Source organism: Phyllobates terribilis, unplaced genomic scaffold (genome assembly GCF_046119375.1).
Source record: "Phyllobates terribilis strain yellow unplaced genomic scaffold, ASM4611937v1 Scaffold_6__1_contigs__length_29720123, whole genome shotgun sequence".
Lineage (NCBI taxonomy): Eukaryota > Metazoa > Chordata > Amphibia > Anura > Dendrobatidae > Phyllobates > Phyllobates terribilis.
In genome coordinates, this window is record NW_027362766.1 from 20,911,036 (window position 1) to 20,928,992 (window position 17,957).

At 52.5% G+C, this 17,957-nt stretch overlaps 1 protein-coding gene across 1 annotated transcript in view; it reads right to left on the minus strand.

The window, feature by feature from the left end:
- The window catches only part of FUT8 (fucosyltransferase 8), a 393,784-nt gene that overhangs the window by 25,534 nt on the left and 350,293 nt on the right, over nt 1-17,957 (minus strand). The window contains exons 8-10 of the mRNA XM_073637234.1: nt 16,658-16,711; nt 16,372-16,600; nt 8,017-8,167 (exon numbers count right to left, since the gene is read on the minus strand). Of these exons, the coding sequence (XP_073493335.1) occupies nt 8,017-8,167; nt 16,372-16,600; nt 16,658-16,711 (434 nt within the window). The remainder of the gene's footprint in view (nt 1-8,016; nt 8,168-16,371; nt 16,601-16,657; nt 16,712-17,957) is intronic.

Sequence of the window (17,957 nt, forward strand, 5' to 3'; positions counted from 1 at the left end):
AATGAAAATTGGCGGCGGAGGCTGAATTAAACCCTGTCCTTAAAGCACACCTGTCAGCAGGATTGTGCTCATACTGTCACTGCACGGTTGGTTGGTGACCAGGGAAAATGGGCTCCTATCCTGTCCCTAACACTAGAGGGAGCCCTAGCTCGCCCTATTCCCTAGGATACCTCTGAAGGTGAGGATGCTGGGGCCTCCGCCTTAATTCCTGAGTTAGCCCTCCATCTGTTCTCCTCCCCCACCCAGGAAACGGGGCGCTACTGTGCACCGTAGAACACCCACCCAACAAACAAGGCTACACAGACAGAGGTAAACAGGAAACTCCAGGCACATGAAATATTCACTCACATATAACAGAGGGAAGCACCAGGGTGTGAAGGTAGGGGAATAAACCAAAATGGAGAAGGGTAAGAAATTACCATGCGTACAAGCCAAACAACAGTCTCTGATAATCCCTCTAACTCTCCTTCTCATAATAACTCCTTTCCCTCTGTTAGCCATGCAGCAAAAGCTAGCTCTGACAAGGACTAAAATCAGAGCCCAGATTATAAAAGGGAAAAGGAGTGGCTAACCGAGCTCAGCTGTGAGCTCCAAGATTTCCAACATGACAACGGATTAATATGATACCTTGGTTGATAAAATCCGTCCAGTGGTTCAAAATAATTATTTTAGCCCCATTTTTAAAAGATAACATGATATTTTACATTACTCCTGCACTGGGTCATTAAATCTGCTGCACATGATCAATACATAATGGAAAGGAAAGTCTAAATGTTTAAAACTAGAACACATTCTAATATTTTTTTTTACGTTACCTCAAAGAGCCCTGAGAAAACACAATGCCGATTAATGAAATGACAATGTGGTCGGCATTATAAAGTCAGTCCATCCTCAGAGATTTATCACTTAGTGCAACCTGAAAGCTCCTTCAATATCTCATCTATTAAATTAGCATTACACTAAATGACAAAACACTCACTGCCCTGCCACAGAATTACCCCACAGACTAAACAGAATTTCAGGAAATGCAAAAATCAATCTATACGGCTGAATTAATTTGCACGCAACATTTGGGCGGTAGTCGCACACCGGCAGCTCTCGCTTTGTAAGTCACTAGTTGATGACCGCTCTGTGAAGACAATTAAAGAGGTTTTTCTCATCATCAAAGGTTTCTATTGTGCAGGCGCCAGAGGGGGGGGGGGTCACTGTCACTTTCCGGCGTCTGCGCAATAGAAACCTGCGTCGCAGAGCACAGGCAGACGGGGCCGGGGTGAAGCAAAGTGCACTCTATGTGAGCGGCGCATTGCGCATGCACGGAAGTCAGGGAGCACAGTGCACGTCACAGGGCCTGTCACAGGTCCCTGTGACATGCAGGGGAGGGGGGGATATGATAATTAAGCAGATAGGCGGGGATTTAAGGGAATACTAAGCACAAAGGCGGCAATTGCTTGGCGTCCCCCGGACGCCAAGCCTGTGGAAAAGAGAATTGATTAAAGTGCTTTTCTCTGCAATCAGACCTCTGCTATGGGCCATACAGGTTTGTATAGATTTACTTTTCCATTCCCTGTATGGCCAAAGTAGAGGTCTGATATCACCGGGGGGTGACAGACTCCCTTTAAGCGTCCCCTTGGGGGTGCAGAACGTCATGTTGGTGCAAAGGGTAGATACGTATCATGTGATCCGTCTGACGTAATCGTGATCGTGACGTCAGGCGGGTGGCGAGGTGTGGGATTCTGAGAGATCTCTCTCTGTTGCCATTCTTCACGTGGAGGCACCGTGCAGGGATCGAGATAATAGTGTGTGTGAGTGTGGAACGCATACTCACAGAAACTAAAGACTGACTGCCAGTAGTAGCTTTTGCTTCTGGGTTCTTAAGATCTGCTCAGCTCTAGACAGTCCGAGTGCAAATACTGTAAGGAGTGTGAGTGCAATAGGTTGCAGTTCGGTGTCAGTGATCATTGAGTGCAAGGATGGCCAGTGGCACCAGGGGCAGAACCAAGGAGATGGCCAATGCTCCGGATGGTGGGGCAGAGGTGATAGACAATGTCGCCCTAGAAGAAGAGGAGTCCATACCAGGCTCCCCAAGGAGGGAGTCGCCGGCGGACGGTCTCGCAGTGGGCCAACCACCGCCTGACCTATGAGCTATGAGGACATCAAGGCTCTGGTCCAGCAGTACAACTTGACCCCTGAGACGTACCGGAAGAAGCTCCGGAGTACACAGCGGGGTACTGCAGAGAGCTGGGTCAATCACATGCGGGCCTTACTGAAAGCAGTTGATCAATAGATCACGGGACTGGAGCACACCACCGTCCAGCAGCTGAAGGAGCTCATCGCAACAGAGCAGTTGTTGTGGAACTGCCCGGAGGACCTCCAACAGTACCTCCGCGACCAGAAGCCAAAGGGGGCCTCTGCAACAGCGACACTTGCTGACGAGTACTCCAACAACAGTATTCCAGAGGCCAAGAAACATGCCGGCTGGAGAGGGAGTAAGACGAAAGTGGTGCCTGCTGTCCCTGCCCACCGGCGTGGAGAGCAAAGCATGGGTAGGTGCCCAAGGGGGCACCTACCCTTGCTTTCCTCTCCACGCCGGTAGAGGAACCCTGACTGTGTCACCTTTGCAGACAGCCGGGCCACTTCAAAGCCATGTGTCCCCAGCGCCAGATGGGCCCGACCCCGTCCCAGAAACCGTCCACTGTTTTGTGTGTAGGTGGTGGGAGGTCCCTTGACCACCTTCAGACTGTTACCATAGGCCACGCCAGGGCCATGGGACTGCGAGACGCCGGCGCTGAGATGACTCTTGTGCGGTCTGAACTGGTGTCGCCCCAGGATTTGATACCTGGGAAAACTCTCGCCGTCTCCGGGATAGGAGGCGTCGAGCTTGCACTGCCAGTCGCCAAGGTGTATTTGGACTGGGGCGCCGGGAGGTGAATGCGGGAGGTGGGGGTAAGTCCAAGTATTCCAGCCAGTGTTTTGCTTGGAAGAGACTTGGGGTGGCCAGTGTCCCACTAGGTGGCCACTGAACCCCCAAGGCCTGACCCTCCAGACAACGCCATGTCTACCCCTGTTGATGCAGATGTTATTGACATGCCTACTATGGGGGTGTGCGGGTGGGTGATGTAGTGATGTACTGTGTCCCTCTCCCCTCAGGGGGAAGGAGATCAATCAAGTCAGCTGTGATAAGGCCTTAGAGTGTGGCCAGCCGGCATGCTGGAACAGTTTGTCCTGTGAGGTTGTCACAGAGAGGATATACAGGGGGCAGACAGCTGCGGAGGGGGAGCATGCCATGGATGGCGGGGCAGTCCAAGGAGAGGTAGGGCTCCCAGGTAAGGCCGCATGGCAGGATTCCTTCACAACCGGGATGTAAGAGGGGCAGGGTAGTCCGTTTAGACCGGCAACTTGGTCAGAAGCAAAGGAGAAGCGGGCGCTACCCGCGGGGGTCCGACGGCTTCTCCCCTTCTGACCAAGTGGCTGCCAGGTAAGACAGAGGCCAGGAGACAGGTCCCAGGAAATGACAGAAGAAGTAGCAGTCTCGTCTATTCTGGCTACGTCCAGTCAGGGGTTTCAGGCGGCGTTGGAGACTGACGACAGCCTTAAAGCTCTTAAGGAACAGGCGGCACAGCCTTCCTCGGACTCAGACATCGAGTGGGTGGTCTGGTACCAAGGATGGTTGTACCGGGTAACGGTCCAGCGAGGTTCACCGGAGGTGTGGCTCAGAAACCGACAGTTAGCGGTAGCCTATTCGTTCAGGGCGGAGTTGTTGCAGATGGCGCATGAGATTCTAATGGCCGGACATCTAGGGATCACTAAGACCAAGGCCAGGCTAGACCAGCATTTCTACTGGTCAAGCATGAGGGCCGAGGCGACTGCCTGCTGCCTGTTGTGTGACACCTGTCAGAGGGTGGGGAAGGTGGGGCAGCGCCCCAAGGCCCCACTCGTAACTCTGTCCATCATTGATAAGCTTTTCAGGAGGATGGCTGTGGATTTGTTTGGCCCGATGGCCACTCCCAGCAGCTCCGGGAAATGCTTTATACTGACGGTAGGTAGTAGACTATGCCACCTGGTCCCCGGAAGCAGTAGCCTTGTTGTCTATTTGGGCCGACAAGGTGGCCACCGCCTTACTGGAGATTTCCTCCCGAGTGGGTTTTCCCCAGGAAATGTTCACCGACCGGGGGACCCAGTTCATATCGCAGCTGAAGGAGTCCCTCTGTAAGCAAATACAGGTGCAACATCTGGTGACTAGCCCGTACCACCCATAGATCAACGGCCTGTGAAAACGGTTCAATGGCACCCTGAGGCAGATGCTTAAGGTGTTGGTCGACTCTAACGGGCGCGACTGGGAGAGGCACCTCCCACACCTGCTATTTGCCTACCGGGAGGTTCCACTGTCCTCAACGGGGTTCTTCCCCTTTGAGCTCCTGTACGGCCGGAGTGCGCGGGGCCACCAGGCTCTGGTGAAGGAGGTCTGGGAAGGGGACTTAGTCACCCCTGGAGTGTCGGTCATCGAATATGTCGTGTGCTTCCGTGACAAAATGCAGGCCTTGGCGCAGCTGTTGCACGATAATATGACGTGAGCCCAGGCTGACCAGAAGCGATGGTACGACCAGAATGCTTGTGAGAGGACCTACCAGGTAGGTCAAAGGGTGTGGGTACTGGTCTCCGTACCCCAGGACAAGCTTCAGGCGGCCTGGGAAGGCCCATACTTTGAGCACCAGCAGCTCAATGCCGTAACGTACCTGGTCATCCTGGACCATGCCAGGGGAAGGCGGAAGGCCTTCCACATAACCATGATGAAGGCACATCATGAGCGGGAGGCCTGTGCCCTCCCCGTATGAAGCTGGGGGTCATCCAACCCTTCAACAGTGCTTGAGCCTCGTCTGTGGTCCTCGTCCCAAAGAAGGACCGGACAACTTGGTTCTGCATGGACTACAGGGTGCTTAAAGCTGTCACGGTCAACGCTGCGTACGCAATGCCGTGCATCGATGACCTGCTCGATCAGTTGGCCGGGGCCAAGTACCTGACCATCATGGATCTGAGCTGGGGATATTGGCAGATTCCCCTGACCTCCAGGCACGGGAAAGCTCTGCCTTTATCACCACATTCGGACTGTACGAGTCCACGGTGATGCCACTTTTTAGCGGATGGTCAACACGCTGCTCAAGGGACTCGAAGGGTACGCAGCCGCATACCTGGATGACGTGGCCATCTTCAGTCCTACCTGGGAGGATCACCTAGAGCATCTGGTGCAGGTGCTCGGGCGGATCCGACGGGCAGGTTTAACCATTAAGCCGGAAAAGTGCCAGCTGGGTATGAGTGAGGTCCACTACCTGGGACACTGGGTAGGTGGGGGAGCTCTGAAGCCAGAGACCGGGAAGGTGGATGCCATCGCATCCTGGCCCACCCCCAGGACCAAGAAACAGGTGATGTCCTTCCTGGGCACCGCCGGGTACTACAGGAGGTTCGTCCCTCACTATAGTAGCCTGGCAAAGCCCCTGATGGACCTCACCAAGAAGAAGCTGCCCTCCGAGGTCGATTGGACAAACAACTTTGAGACGGCCTTCTAGGCGCTGAAGGTCACCCTTTCTAGCTCTCTGGTACTACAGGCAGCCGACTTCACGCAGGCATTTTTAATGAAGACCGACGCCAGTGACTCTGGCCTCGGTGCTGTGTCTAGCCAGTAAGACACTAAGGGCCATGAACACCCTGTTTTGTACCAGCAGAGGGAGGTGGCCTACTCCACGATGGAGAAGGAATGTCTGGCAATTGTGTGGGTCCTGCAGCGTCTGCAGTCATACTTGTACGGGTGCTAATTCACCGTGGAAACAGACCACAATCCTCTCAGCTGGTTACACACCGTGTCCGGAACGAAGGGGTTGCTGCGCCGGAGCCTCATGCTCCAGCAGTACCAGTTCGCCATTCTCCACAAAATGGGCCGCGAACATGGCAATGCTGATGGCTTATCCCAACAAGGGTAAATTGCGGACGGGCGAGCAGGGGAACACCGGGTGGTGCTATCCCCTAGCGTTCTCTAAAGGGGGGAGGTGCGAAGAATATTTTTGAATACTTTTTGCAGCAAGCAGAAGGGAGGGGGCTGAGAAGCAGGGGGGTGACAAATCCCACAGCAGCTGCAAGCTGTATAGGATGTCCCTTCCCCCACGCCATGTGCTTCTTTGTGTAATGTACTATAATTCAACACTGAGTTATGGGAATAAGATACATCCCAGTAACAAACTAGATTTTTGGAAATGCACAAACTGGGAGAATGTCACCCAAGCTTTCAATGCAGTCTAGCGAGTAAGGGAAAGGGAGATACCCAGCACAGCCTTGCAGGGGCCCCTAGGATCCCGGTGTTTGGTATCCACGCGTAGAAAGGGCCCGGCTGGGTCCAATGACGCCAGAACCGGCTCCCTAGGAGCGTCCAGTAAGGAGGCATAGCCTCTTTTAGTTTTTGGGAATTTGCAGCTAAGAGACCAGGGGAGGAGATTTGGGCACAGCCAAGAGGCAGGGGTGGGAGTGATCCAGAGGGGTTAAGAACTCCAGCAGCCCTGGCTCCATTGTCTTTTTCCTCGGTAGGTCGTGACGTCAAGTCGTGTGGGAAAAGTCCTGCAACAACAAAGAGAAGGCTTACAAACCTCCCATGAGGCAGCTCTTCCCCCGAAAGCCAGATCGTCCATCTAACCAGTAACTGACTTGTAACAACTGCTTTATATCTCTTGTACCCATACTTTCGTTTTGTAACTCTGACCACTGTGTATGTATAACCCTTATGTATATAGCGTATTGTTTAGTGTGCCCCTAAGGCGATTAAATAAATAATTTAACCTTGGGCTGTTCTTTTATCTCGATCCACGAACCTTACGTCCATTGTTCGGTCCAACGAACACGCGACCGGGCTGGTTTTTAGACCGATATAAGTCCGTTATAGCAAATAGAAACTGGTGGCAGCTCTACCAGGCTGACCAGGCTCTGCTTCACTGGAGCTAGTGAAAGAGCCTCTCAGCCTGTCAGGGGTGTGAGCAAGAGTGGTGCCACATCAGTGACTGAGTGGGCCTCCTCTTCTCACTCTCTGGTGCCTTCCTGTCCCCGTGTGGACAGGAGGTGACTGTGCAGAATGGTATCAATCTGACCTTACGCATTCTCGAAGGGGCGTAAGGAACGTCAAGCAGGTGCAGAGGGCAGGTCCGTACCACGTGCTCCGTCTGACGTAATTATGATGTCAGGCGGGTGGTGGTGTGTGGATCCATCACAAGTGGTGGCAACAGCAAGATTCTGCGGGTTCTCCCTATTGCCATTTCTTCACAGTGGTGGCAGCGACGAGATTCTGGGGGGTCTCCCTGCTGCCATTTCATCACAGTAATAGTTTATCTGATGCGAGACATGCAGGGATCAGTCTCCTCAGCTGTCTATAGCCTGTGTGGCCATAGTAATAGTTTATCTGATATGAGACATACAGGGATCAGTCTCCTCAGCCGTCTATAACCTGTGTGCCCATAGTAATAGTTTAGATAGATCAAATGTGGTCACATATTCTCTTTAAAACGGTGCTTACAAGCTTAACTGAAACGAGCTTGTAAGGGTGCTTTCACATTGCGTTCTGTGTCCCCGTCGGGGCATACATCCTAAAATTCCCCTCAAAACAGGGTCCGGACGTATGCTGTGACGGGGGCCATAGCGTGCAATGGTAACGGCAGAGTTAACGTGCGCTCTGCCGTGCACTTTTTTTGGGAGTGTACGCCCACGGGAGGCGGACACTCAGATGTAGGATGCTGCGTCTGAGTGTCCGCCTCCTGTGGGCGTACACTCCCGAAAAAGGTGACTATACAAAGGATCAATCAGTATACTAAGGGAACACCATGTCAAATACATCGATGTACTGTGGCTCTGCTACATCACTGATGAGCCAATGACAAACGTCACCGTCGGGGGAAAACATTCATCATTATTGATACGTCTTGACAAGAAGAATCAAAGTTGGAATGTCAGAATTGTATAATGCATTTTGCCCTTTGTTTAACTCACCTGCGAGGAGAAGGTGCACACAAGAAAGTCCGACTGTGATAAGAAATGGATATCAAGGATGACGCCCCGCAAGGAATTTTCGGTGTATCGATTGTGCAGACCGGCTGACCACGATATTGAATTGTCACTGATGAACTCATACTGGGGGTATCTGCAGTGGAAACCACAAAGAAAATCACGCCAGGGAATTAAGATTTTGCAAATGCAGCCCCATGTGGTGTAGGCAGCGCTATCTCACACTGGAAATAACCCCTGTAGGTAAAGAGGGTCAGTCACCGGGTCAAAAGTGATCTTCCCACGGCTTGCCTCACTATTACATTTTTTATTTATTTATTTTTAATGCACCATATAGAGATTATTATTTAGTGCTACTTTCTTATGGTCTTTACAACAGGGCGTGACTCAAAGATAATAAAGCAGAGGCGCCTAAAGACACGCCCCCTGCGGATCCTGAGAGCCAAAGACACGCCCCCTGCAGATCCTGAGAGCCAAAGACACGCCCCCTGCGGATCCTGAGAGCCAAAGACACGCCCCCTGCAGATCCTGAGAGCTACCAAAGACACGCCCCCTGCAGATCCTGAGAGCCAAAGACACGCCCCCTGCAGATCCTGAGAGCCAAAGACACGCCCCCTGCAGATCCTGAGAGCTACCAAAGACACCCCCCCTGCAGATCCTGAGAGCTACCAAAGACACCCCCCCTGCAGATCCTGAGAGCTACCAAAGACACGCCCCCTGCAGATCCTGAGAGCCAAAGACACGCCCCCTGCAGATCCTGAGAGCTACCAAAGACACCCCCCCTGCAGATCCTGAGAGCTACCAAAGACACCCCCCCTGCAGATCCTGAGAGCTACCAAAGACACGCCCCCTGCAGATCCTGAGAGCCAAAGACACGCCCCCTGCAGATCCTGAGAGCCAAAGACACGCCCCCTGCAGATCCTGAGAGCCAAAGACACGCCCCCTGCAGATCCTGAGAGCCAAAGACACGCCCCCTGCAGATCCTGAGAGCCAAAGACACGCCCCCTGCGGATCCTGAGAGCCAAAGACACGCCCCCTGCGGATCCTGAGAGCTACTAAAGACACGCCCCCTGCGGATCCTGAGAGCTACTAAAGACACGCCCCCTGCGGATCCTGAGAGCTACCAAAGACACCCCCCCTGCAGATCCTGAGAGCTACCAAAGACACGCCCCCTGCAGATCCTGAGAGCTACCAAAGACACGCCCCCTGCAGATCCTGAGAGCTACCAAAGACACGCCCCCTGCAGATCCTGAGAGCTACCAAAAACACGCCCCCTGCAGATCCTGAGAGCTACCAAAGACACGCCCCCTGCAGATCCTGAGAGCCAAAGACACGCCCCCTGCAGATCCTGAGAGCTACCAAAGACATGCCCCCTGCAGATCCTGAGAGCTACCAAAGACACGCCCCCTGCAGATCCTGAGAGCCAAAGACACGCCCCCTGCAGATCCTGAGAACTACCAAAGACACGCCCCCTGCAGATCCTGAGAGCTACCAAAGACACGCCCCCTGCAGATCCTGAGAGCTACCAAAGACACGCCCCCTGCAGATCCTGAGACCTACCAAAGACACGCCCCCTGCAGATCCTGAGAGCCAAAGACACGCCCCCTGCAGATCCTGAGAGCCAAAGACACGCCCCCTGCGGATCCTGAGAGCCAAAGAACGCCCCCTGCGGATCCTGAGAGCCAAAGACACGCCCCCTGCGGATCCTGAGAGCCAAAGACACGCCCCCTGCAGATCCTGAGAGCCAAAGACACGCCCCCTGCAGATCCTGAGAGCCAAAGACACGCCCCCTGCAGATCCTGAGAGCCAAAGACACGCCCCCTGCAGATCCTGAGAGCCAAAGACACGCCCCCTGCAGATCCTGAGAGCCAAAGACACGCCCCCTGCAGATCCTGAGAGCCAAAGACACGCCCCCTGCAGATCCTGAGAGCCAAAGACACGCCCCCTGCAGATCCTGAGAGCCAAAGACACGCCCCCTGCAGATCCTGAGAGCCAAAGGAACGCCCCCTGCGGATCCTGAGAGCCAAAGACACGCCCCCTGCAGATCCTGAGAGCCAAACACACGCCCCCTGCAGATCCTGAGAGCCAAAGACACGCCCCCTGCAGATCCTGAGAGCTACCAAAGACACGCCCCCTGCAGATCCTGAGAGCCAAAGACACGCCCCCTGCAGATCCTGAGAGCCAAAGGAACGCCCCCTGCGGATCCTGAGAGCCAAAGACACGCCCCCTGCAGATCCTGAGAGCCAAACACCTGCCCCCTACAGATCCTGAGAGCTACCAAAGACACGCCCCCTGCAGATCCTGAGAGCCAAAGACACGCCCCCTGCAGATCCTGAGAGCCAAACACACGCCCCCTGCAGATCATGAGAGCTACCAAAGACACGCCCCCTGCAGATCCTGAGAGCCAAAGACACACCCCCTGCAGATCCTGAGAGCCAAAGACACGCCCCCTGCAGATCCTGAGAGCCAAAGAACGCCCCCTGCAGATCCTGAGAGCTACCAAAGACACGCCCCCTGCAGATCCTGAGAGCTACCAAAGACACGCCCCCTGCAGATCCTGAGAGCTACCAAAGACACGCCCCCTGCAGATCCTGAGAGCTACCAAAGACACGCCCCCTGCAGATCCTGAGAGCCAAAGACACGCCCCCTGCAGATCCTGAGAGCTACCAAAGACACGCCCCCTGCAGATCCTGAGAGCTACCAAAGACACGCCCCCTGCAGATCCTGAGAGCTACCAAAGACACGCCCCCTGCAGATCCTGAGAGCTACCAAAGACACGCCCCCTGCAGATCCTGAAAGCCAAAGACACGCCCCCTGCAGATCCTGAGAGCCAAAGACACGCCCCCTGCAGATCCTGAGAGCCAAAGACACGCCCCCTGCAAATCCTGAGAGCCAAAGACACGCCCCCTGCGGATCCTGAGTCAAAGACACGCCCCCTGCAGATCCTGAGAGCCAAAGACATGCCCCCTGCAGATCCTGAGAGCCAAAGAACGCCCCCTGCGGATCCTGAGAGTCAAAGACACGCCCCCTGCAGATCCTGAGAGCCAAAGACACGCCCCCTGCAGATCCTGAGAGCCAAAGACACGCCCCCTGCAGATCCTGAGAGCCAAAGACACGCCCCCTGCAGATCCTGAGAGCTACCAAAGACACGCCCCCTGCAGATCCTGAGAGCTACCAATGACACGCCCCCTGCAGATCCTGAGAGCCAAAGACACGCCTCCTGCAGATCCTGAGAGCCAAAGAACGCCCCCTGCAGATCCTGAGAGCCAAAGACACGCCCCCTGCAGATCCTGAGAGCTACCAAAGACACGCCCCCTGCAGATCCTGAGAGCTACCAAAACACGCCCCCTGCAGATCCTGAGAGTCAAAGACACGCCCCCTGCAGATCCTGAGAGCTACCAAAGACACGCCCCCTGCAGATCCTGAGAGTCAAAGACACGCCCCCTGCGGATCCTGAGAGCCAAAGACACGCCCCCTGCAGATCCTGAGAGCTACCAAAGACACGCCCCCTGCAGATCCTGAGAGCTACCAAAGACACGCCCCCAGCAGATCCTGAGAGCTACCAAAGACACGCCCCCAGCAGATCCTGAGAGCTACCAAAGACAGGCCCCCAGCAGATCCTGAGAGCTACCAAAGACAGGCCCCCAGCAGATCCTGAGAGCTACCAAAGACACGACCCCTGCAGATCCTGAGAGCTACCAAAGACACGCCCCCTGCAGATCCTGAGAGCTACCAAAGACACGCCCCCTGCAGATCCTGAGAGCTACCAAAGACACGCCTCCTGCAGATCCTGAGAGCCAAAGACACGCCCCCTGCAGATCCTGAGAGCTACCAAAGACACGCCCCCTGCAGATCATGAGAGCCAAAGACACGCCCCCTGCAGATCCTGAAAGCTGCCAAAGACACGCCACCTGCGGATCCTGAGAGCTAACAAAGGCACATCCCCTGCGGATCCTGAGAGCTACCAAAGACACGCCCCCTGTGGATCCTGAGAGCTATCAAGACACACCCCCTGCGGATCCTGAGAGCTAAAGACACGCCCCCTGCGGATCCTGAGAGCTAACAAAGACACGCCCCCTGTGGATCCGGAGAGCTATTAAGACACACCCCCTGCGGATCCTGAGAGCCAAAGACACGCCCCCTGCAGATCCTGAGAGCTAACAAAGACACACCCCCTGCAAATCCTGAGAGTCAAAGACACGCCCCCTGCGGATCCTGAGAGCTAACAAAGACACACCCCCTCCAGATCCTGAGAGCTACCAAAGAAATGCCCCCTGTGGATCCTGAGAGCCAAAGACACGCCCCCTGCGGATCCTGAGAGCCAAAGACACGCCCCCTGCAGATCCTGAGAGCCAAAGACACGCCCCCTGCAGATCCTGAGAGCCAAAGACACGCCCCCTGCAGATCCTGAGAGCTACCAAAGACACGCCCCCTGCAGATCCTGAGAGCCTAAGACACACCCCCTGTAGATCCTGAGAGCCAAAGACACACCCCCTGTGGATCCTGAGAGCTAGCAAAGACACACTCCCTGCAGATCCGGAGAGCCCCCCCAAAACACCCTCCTGCGGATCCTGAGAGCCCCCCCCCAAGACACCCCCCTGCAGATCCTGAGAACCCCCCAAGACATCCCTCCTGTGGATCCTGAGAGCTACCAAAGACACGCCACCTGCGGATCCTGAGAGCCAAAAACATGCCCCCTGTGGATCCTGAGAGCTACCAAAGACACACCCCCTGCAGATCCTGAGAGCCAAGTACACGCCCCCTGTGGATGCTGAGAGCTATCAAAGACACGCCCCCTGCAGATCCTGAGAGCTACCAAAGACACGCCACCTGCGGATCCTGAGAGCCAAAGACACGCCCCCTGCAGATCCTGAGAGCCAAAGACACGCCCCCTGCAGATCCTGAGAGCCAAAGACACGCCCCCTGCAGATCCTGAGAGCCAAAGACACGCCCCCTGCAGATCCTGAGAGCCAAAGACACACTCCCTGCAGATCCGGAGAGCCCCCCCAAAACACCCTCCTGCGGATCCTGAGAGCCCCCCCCCAAGACACCCCCCTGCAGATCCTGAGAACCCCCCAAGACATCCCTCCTGTGGATCCTGAGAGCTACCAAAGACACGCCACCTGCGGATCCTGAGAGCCAAAAACATGCCCCCTGTGGATCCTGAGAGCTACCAAAGACACACCCCCTGCAGATCCTGAGAGCCAAGTACACGCCCCCTGTGGATGCTGAGAGCTATCAAAGACACGCCCCCTGCAGATCCTGAGAGCTACCAAAGACACGCCACCTGCGGATCCTGAGAGCCAAAGACACGCCCCCTGCAGATCCTGAGAGCCAAAGACACGCCACCTGCGGATCCTGGGAGCTACCAAAGACACGCCCCCTGCGGATACTGAGAGCCAAAGACACGCCCCTGCAGATCCTGAGAGCTACCACAGACACGCCCCTGCGGATCCTGAGAGCCAAAGACACGCCCCTGGAGATACTGAAAGCCAAAGACACGCCCCTACGGATCCTGAGAGCCACCAAAGACACACCCCTGCAGATCTCGAAAGCCACCAAAGACACGCCCCTGTGGATCCCAAGAGCCAAGGACAAGCCCCTGCGGATCCCGAGAGCCAAAGACACGCCCCCTGCAGATCCTGAAAGCTACCAAAGACACGCCCCCTGCAGATCCTGAGAGCCAAAGACACGCCACCTGTGGATCCTGAGAGCTAACAAAGCCACACCCCCTTATAAAAGACCATAAAAATTAGCACTAAAAAGGCCCATATCTCTGGAACTGTAAGCTGGATTAAAAAAAAAACAAAAAAACAACTTATTACACAGGGAAGCAGTGAGAATAAAATCTGTCCATTTTTGACTTGGTGACAGGTCTTCTTTAAAGGAGTTATCCTTTTAGGCTAAAGCTACGTATACACTGTGTTCCAAATTATTATGCAAATAATATTTTCTCAGATTTTCCCAAATTACCTATATGCAGTCATTGTAATTTTCCAGTCAAATATCTATTAGAGTACAATTGAAAGGTTTTTGTATAAACTGCCTATGATAACAGGATATTTAAAAAAAAAAAAAACTCAAACTGCACTCAAAATGCATGTTCCAAATTATTATGCACAGCAGAGTTTTCAACCTTTTCATTTTCATAAAGAACAAAAAAATGGTCATTTGTGAAATTATAAGCATTAGCAGGTTATTACACACTGAAATCAAACAGTTTTCAACTCAAAACTTTATTCTAGGTGATGTTACATTTTCACATAGGACCCCTTGTTGGAAAGGAGCTTCTGAACTCTCTCGTCCATTGAATTTGTCAGGTTTTGGATGGTTTCTGCTTCAATTGTTTTGCATGAGGACAGAATACCCTCCCAGAGCTGTTGCTTAGATGTGAACTGCCTCCCGCCATCATAGACACTCCTTTTGATGATGCTCCAGAGGTTCTCAATGGGGTTGAGGTCAGGGGAGCATGGGGGTCACACCATAAGTTTGTCCCCTTTTATGCCCATATCAGCCAGAGATGCAGATGTGTTATGTGCAGCATGAGATGGTGCATTATCATGCAGAAAAATGATCTTGCTGCGGAATACACGGTTCTTCTTCTTGAACCATGGCAGGAAGTGCTGTTTGAGAAACTCAACATACATTATGGAGTTCATCTTTACCCCTTCAGGGATCCTAAAAGGGCCGACAATCTCTCTCCCCATGATTCCAGCCCAAAACATTACTCCACCTCCTGCTTGTTAGCGCCGTAGCCGTGTTTGCATGGGGTGTCCATCAACCAGCCATCCTCCACTCCATCCATCTGGACCATCGAGATCATTTCATGCATGATAATGCCCCGTCTCATGCTGCACATAACACATCTGCATCTCTGGCTGATATGGGCATAAAAGGGGACAAACTTATGGTGTGACCCCCATGCTCCCCTGACCTCTACCCCATTCAGAACCTCTGGAGCATCATCAAAAGGAGTGTCTATGATGGCGGGAGGCAGTTCACATCTAAGCAACAGCTCTGGGAGGGTATTCTGTCCTCACGCAAAACAATTGAAGCAGAAACCATCCAAAACCTGACAAATTCAATGGACGAGAGAGTTCAGAAGCTCCTTTCCAACAAGGGGTCCTATGTGCAAATGTTACATCACCTAGAATAAAGTTTTGAGGTGAAAACTGTTTGATTTCAGTGTGTAATAACCTGCTAATGCTTATAATTTCACAAATGACCATTTTTTTGTTCTTTATTAAAATGAAAAGGTTGAAAACTCTGCTGTGCATAATAATTGGGAACATGCATTTTGAGTGCAGTTTGAGTGTTTTATTTTTTAATAAATATCCTGTTATCATAGGCAGCTTGTACAAAAACCTTTCAATTGTCTCTAATAGTTATTTGACTGGAAAATTACAATGATTGCAATTCATAGAGGTAATTTGGGAAAATCTGAGAACATATTATTTGCATAATAATTTGGAACACAATGTACATCTGCACTGGAGGCGGCACACACAGTCACTGTGGCAAACGGCACAAAAAATGGATGCAGCATGCACCTTTATCTAGTACTGCAAAAGGCTGGAGACTATGGTGGAATCCATGTGGGATTTTGCACTGCCATAAAAAAAAGTTGTTCTACTCTTGTGATGGAGCAAAAAAATAGGGTTAGGTGCAAACATAGCATAACCCAGCAAATATGTCCTGTTACGACATAGGGACATTGCTGCATGATGTTCTTGCTCAGGTGGACTCGGGACATCCATCTATGGTAAGAAATTGGCTCTAATGAGAAAATTAGCAATTTGCTAGAGGTCTCCACAGTGGGCACAACTGCCCACTAATGTGAAGATGCCCACCCCACTGACGGATTCCCTTAAGAGATGCTTTATGTAAACAGGAGTAACCGAATAGTTAAAAAGTACTGAAATACATAGAATTGTAAAATTCAACAACTGAACAAGGATCCTAATTTCTATGGAAGGATGAGGGATTTTACGCCATTTGCATTTCCCGTATCATTTGCTCCCAATAGCTTCGCTCTACGGTAAAGCCATCAATGATGAAGCCTTCTGCATGGTCTGGGCCAGAATTAGAAGAACTATTGCCAGAGCCGAAGACTAATAGAGGGGTCAGTGGAAGGGTTATAGACCATGCCGTCAGAACGAGCTCACTGACTGATTTACTGGTAACTCATTCTGCAGTCTACTATGTACTATGCTACACAGAGGCTGTAGAAGCTATAGGATCCAACATTTTTTAATAAAATTTAATTTCTAGCCCAAAAGATTAAAGTAAAATGAATGCCCCCATGGTCTCGACGAGCGGGTAAGCAGGCTTCACCCTTACTTGGACTTTGCTTCTTGAAGTAAACCGGGATCATCGGTTGCTAAATAAACCCGTTTCTTGTCGATGTGAATCCTGCGGGCGAGCAGCTGGAAGTGCTCTTCAACATGAGCCATGTACTCTTCTATGGGGTGGAAAGCCGCCTCCGTCCCAACTTTGTCTGTTCTTCTAACGTGGACTCTGAGGAGTGTAAATGTGAAATAATGTGAATAATATGTAGTGGGAAGAGCGTCTGATGGTGAAGACGAGACGCACGATATCAGTCTGCTCTAACATAAGCATCCATTACCTGACAAAGGAAGAACATATGGATAGGACTGAAAAAGGTCATCAACATTGACAGCTAAGCATCAGGAGAAGGCGGATTCAGCACCGGAAAACAGCGCCACAATACACCTTCCCGAGCCTGCGGTACGACCCCAGGACCCCCCATTACTATACAGTATACGGTACGTCCCCAGGACCCCCCAATACTATACAGTGTAGGGTACGTCCCCAGGATCCTCCATTACTATACAGTGTATGGTACGTCCCCAGGATCCTCCATTACTATACAGTGTACGGTACGTCCCCAGGATCCCCCATTACTATACAGTGTACGGTACATCCCCAGGATCCTCCATTACTATACAGTGTACGGTACATCCCCAGGACCCCCCAATACTATACAGTGTAGGGTACGTCCCCAGGACCCCCCATTACTATACAGTGTACGGTACGTCCCCAGGATCCTCCATTACTATACAGTGTACGGTACGTCCCCAGGATCCTCCATTACTATACAGTGTACGGTACGTCCCCAGGATCCTCCATTACTATACAGTGTACGGTACGTCCCCAGGATCCTCCATTACTATACAGTGTACGGTACATCCCCAGGATCCTCCATTACTATACAGTGTACGGTACATCCCCAGGATCCTCCATTACTATACAGTGTACGGTACATCCCCAGGATCCTCCATTACTATACAGTGTACGGTACATCCCCAGGACCCCCCAATACTATACAGTGTAGGGTACGTCCCCAGGACCCCCCAATACTATACAGTGTAGGGTACGTCCCCAGGACCCCCCATTACTATACAGTGTAGGGTACGTCCCCAGGATCCTCCATTACTATACAGTGTACGGTACGTCCCCAGGATCCTCCATTACTATACAGTGTACGGTACGTCTCCAGGATCCTCCATTACTATACAGTGTACGGTACGTCCCCAGGATCCTCCATTACTATACAGTGTACGGTACGTCCCCAGGATCCTCCATTACTATACAGTGTACGGTACGTCCTCAGGATCCTCCATTACTATACAGTGTACGGTACGTCCCCAGGATCCTCCATTACTATACAGTGTAGGGTACATCCCCAAGATCCTCCATTACTATACAGTGTACGGTACATCCCCAGGATCCTCCATTACTATACAGTGTACGGTACATCCCCAGGATCCTCCATTACTATACAGTGTACGGTACATCCCCAGGATCCTCCATTACTATACAGTGTACGGTACATCCCCAGGATCCTCCATTACTATACAGTGTACGGTACGTCCCCAGGATCCTCCATTACTATACAGTGTACG